Below are 3,886 nucleotides of genomic sequence, written 5' to 3'. Positions count from 1 at the left end.
TCACGTTTCCAATGCAAAACTGAAACTGCAGTTGGTTCAGTTTATGGGTAAACTGAAAATAGATACTGAATTATGAGGCTGTTGCAGCTGGTTTTAAAAATCTTAGACATAATCAACAAAAATATCAGGTCTCTACTTAGAGTGTCAGTACAGAGCAACGGGCAAATGAAGAGTCCAAATATAAGAGATGTCAACTGCTGTGGTTTCAGATTTGTGTAAGATTTATGTACTAGTTTGGACTATTTAGATTCTGTATTAGTTCCTGTTATATTTCATACATCTGTTTTTGTAAACAGCTTGTGAATGAACCTTTCGCTGACGACCCAAACACTATATATTCACACCACTAAATATAATCACTGACGATTCCCCCATATTGCTGCCTTCAAAACTGAATCAAATTTGAAGTACAATTAAAATGAGAGATGATAAGAATACATTGATTGAAACGCCTTTATTAAATAGAGAGAATAGGTATTTGAAAATGGGAAATACATCATGCATGCGCCAGTTTCTTGACTATAGAAGCCATGTATTTGCCTTGGTGCTGGGCAAGAGCAAGCTCCCCTTCACTTGCTTGCCTAGACCCATCACCAGCATAAACACCAGCACCATATGGAGAACCACCTCTGATTTCATCTATGGCAAACATACCAGATCCAAAGGTGTACCCAATGGGAACAAAGAGCATCCCATGGTGGGTTAATTGAGTTATGGCAGTCCAACTACACATGCAAAGTGCACCAAATTAATTTAGTAAATACGATATTCTTAGCATCCCATTGAAAAACGAGAACTTCAAAAATGTCAATGAAGGTAAAATAAGTGTAAAATTCAAGTTTCTGCACCCTTTGGTAAAGAAAATTAACTAAACCGCTACCATAAAAGAATTATATAAAGATTAGATTGCAAAAGTGGTCATATTCAATAAACAAACTACCCAGACACTGCTATTGTGCACTGTGGACTTTTTAGAAGTTAATTCGGTCAAAATATCCACTTTAAACAATTTTCTAAATACATACAGAAAAGCTATTCAATCCACTGGTTTTGTTTGATATTTTCTGCAGAGTATAAAACGTTTACCAATTCAAACCATGCATCCCAAATAGTAAATTGGAGCAATATGTCTGTTGGGTCAAACAAAAATGTACAATATTTGCATATGGTTCTTAATCTAGCGCAAAGATTCACAAATTTGAGATAACAAAATGCATGTTAATCCATCTAAGAATTAGAGCGTGTGTAATTGGATAAATATAGAAAATAATTCCATGTAACCTTAGGTAAACCTTCTAAAATGTTTACTATTCAATACAACAATTACGTAAACATAAAAAGAAGAAATATATATTCAACCATCTGTACATGAAATTCAATCAACATCAAAGACCAACATTATCTTAAAAAAAGAACATGCATCAGCAAATTACATAAAAGATCTTACCAAGTCTAACAAATAATCACTAGTCAATTCCTAAGATAACTGTTATTAAGTTAAAATACACAAATTTTATCAGTCGGATCAATTTAGTTTAAAATCATGACCGAGGGAATCAGGCATTCAGGAATCAAGATTATAAGAATATTTATAATGCACCTACAGAAAATCATCTTTAAGCGAGTGTAAAATTGGATATACAAAATCAGATGATGCTAATATAATAGATAGATCAAGGGTAGACTCCAATATGAGCATGGGGCAAACTAACAAAACAAGTAGGTTCACCTCTTGGAACTTATGCAGAATTTTCTCTATACTTCACATATGATATACTATACATTTTTTTGTCCTGTGATCTCTTCTTGCAGGCTTAAGACTTAAAGCATCTCATTAAGCCACAGGTTACCACTTTATGTATGAAGAACCTAAACATAAACACAAATTGAAAAGATCCTAAACCATAAAATAATTACCCCATTGACAAATCGAGGCATGAATCAGGATACAAGGACAGAACAAAGCAAGATATATCCATCTATCCTTTCATCAGACACATAGATCAAAGCAGAAGAAAAATCCATGAGGCTTTCACTAAAACAATTTGTAAGGATGGATAAAGAAGAAAATAATTATGGTTACAGGATCAAGGTCTTGTAGTGAATAGAAAAAGAAACATGTACTTCCAATAAGTCATTTCATATAAAATTGTATGCCATCAAGACAACAAGAAGAATACAATGTTTAAGATAGATAATTTCAGATTTATTAGTCATTTCTTCCAGTTCAGTGTGCCAAAATTTTATATAACATGTTTTTCTGTATGGAGCATTTAAAGAATAACAATTTGTCATTTAAAGAAAGGAAACATCAGATCAGCAAGTTATATAAATCATTAAGATTAATATTATACACAAATATGCAGTTGCTAGTACTAAGTCACCATATGCAATTGTGGGAGAAAAACCTTTCCCTAGTAGAAGACTGACAAGTACAAGAGCATAGTTAAAAAAAGAAAAAAAAAATGTTTAGGGCCTAGGAAAACAAGAACGGTTTGGTAAAAGTTTTTCTTACATTGTAGTTTCTTGTCCTCCACCTTGGCTCCCTGTACTCACGAAGAATCCAGCTGGTTTGCCGGCTAGCTTTTGCTCCCTCCATAGCTGCCCCGTAGAATCAAAAAAGGCTTTCATCTGAGCTGCCATGCACCCATACCTCGTTGGAAATCCAAATAGTATGCCATCAGCCTCTGTCAGCTCAGCAGCCGATATCAGGGGGATCGCTGGATCCTTCGGTGGCGCTCGCATCTTTTCCAAGACCTCTTGCGGGAGTGTCTCTTCAACACGATAAAGAATACCCTGCGCCCCTTCTATGCTATCCACCCCCTCCTTCATCTTCTTGGCAAGTGACTCGACGTGGCCGTACATAGAATAAAACACAATGAAGATCTTTAGCTTGTTCTCGATTGGTGCTGCTGTGGAAGATGCAGGCTGAACGACCTCAGCACTGCCCTCAGTATTCTCCTCCTCTTGAATGGGGGCATTACGATCAATTGCGGAAGCCTTGACAGAACTAGAGACAGTGTTCCGATTCTTGCTCGGGAAGCATCCTCCTCCCTTTCCCATTAACCTCTAAAAACAACACAAATCCTTCAAAGCCCTCTTTTTCACACTCTTGCAGAAACCCTAAATCGCTCCAACCACTTCAATACTCGATTATGCAATACAGAGGGGGCAAAAAGGAAGCGAGCAAGTAATACTTACCAATTTCGCCTTCTCCGTGTTATCAGCTTCACCCACTACAGACCAAATACCATTGCGGAATAATGAAATCAGAATGAAACCCTAATTGGCCGCAAGAAAATGCACGAACAAGCATGGAAATCAATCGAATCTTTAGAATTTAAAGCGAAATCGAAACCTACTAAAATTAGCCTCGACAATCCAATCAACAAGAGATCGTGCACCGCCCGATATCGGTTCTTACCCTAACTTTCCTCCGGAGCGGAGCAGCCGCTCGCCGATTTCCTCCGCGAATCCGAGATCCGAATCAAATCGGGCATTCTTCGCGCTTCGAACGGGGATAAAGAAGAGTGCTTGAGTCGAGCGCTGCACATCGCTTCGCTGTCGCGCTGACTTGAACTTCGAGAAGGTTTTGGTGACATGCTGTTCCACCTACCGCCAACGGAAGGATCGACTGCAACTGGCAGTGTAGGGGGTCGTGCAGTTTGTCCAGTAAATGGATGCCACGTAGGATTTATGGGTTTTGAAGGGATGACTAGCATTAAGGGCATCCGCGAAGATATTGGAAGGAGATATTTTTCTCCATCTTCAATATTCCTTATTGGAAATTCTTTTATTATTATTATTATTTTTAAAATAAAAAATATATATTTAATGATAAAATTTAGAATATTTAAGAATAGACCTATAAATATTTAATTTTAAA

At 37.1% G+C, this 3,886-nt stretch overlaps 1 protein-coding gene across 7 annotated transcripts; it reads right to left on the bottom strand.

Annotated features, from left to right (window-relative positions):
• Positions 1-460: 460 nt before the first annotated feature.
• On the bottom strand, positions 461-3,600 carry LOC121982093 (probable NAD(P)H dehydrogenase (quinone) FQR1-like 2). Of its 7 annotated transcripts, none has more exons than XM_042534990.1 (4): positions 3,363-3,600; positions 3,202-3,236; positions 2,516-3,069; positions 461-725 (listed from the first exon to the last, which is right to left on the bottom strand). In XM_042534990.1, coding segments are annotated over exons 1-4 (819 nt in total). In that variant the 5' UTR covers positions 3,364-3,600; the 3' UTR covers positions 461-496. The 7 variants fall into 7 exon arrangements, with proteins under 7 accessions (XP_042390924.1, XP_042390928.1, XP_042390926.1 ...); XM_042534994.1 differs by having other exon boundaries at positions 2,516-3,123; positions 3,363-3,599; XM_042534992.1 differs by having other exon boundaries at positions 2,516-3,123; positions 3,202-3,282; positions 3,425-3,599.
• Between the last annotated feature and the right edge of the window lie 286 nt (positions 3,601-3,886).

Source organism: Zingiber officinale, chromosome 5A (genome assembly GCF_018446385.1).
Source record: "Zingiber officinale cultivar Zhangliang chromosome 5A, Zo_v1.1, whole genome shotgun sequence".
NCBI lineage: Eukaryota > Viridiplantae > Streptophyta > Magnoliopsida > Zingiberales > Zingiberaceae > Zingiber > Zingiber officinale.
This window is presented reverse-complemented; position numbering and strand designations above follow the sequence as displayed.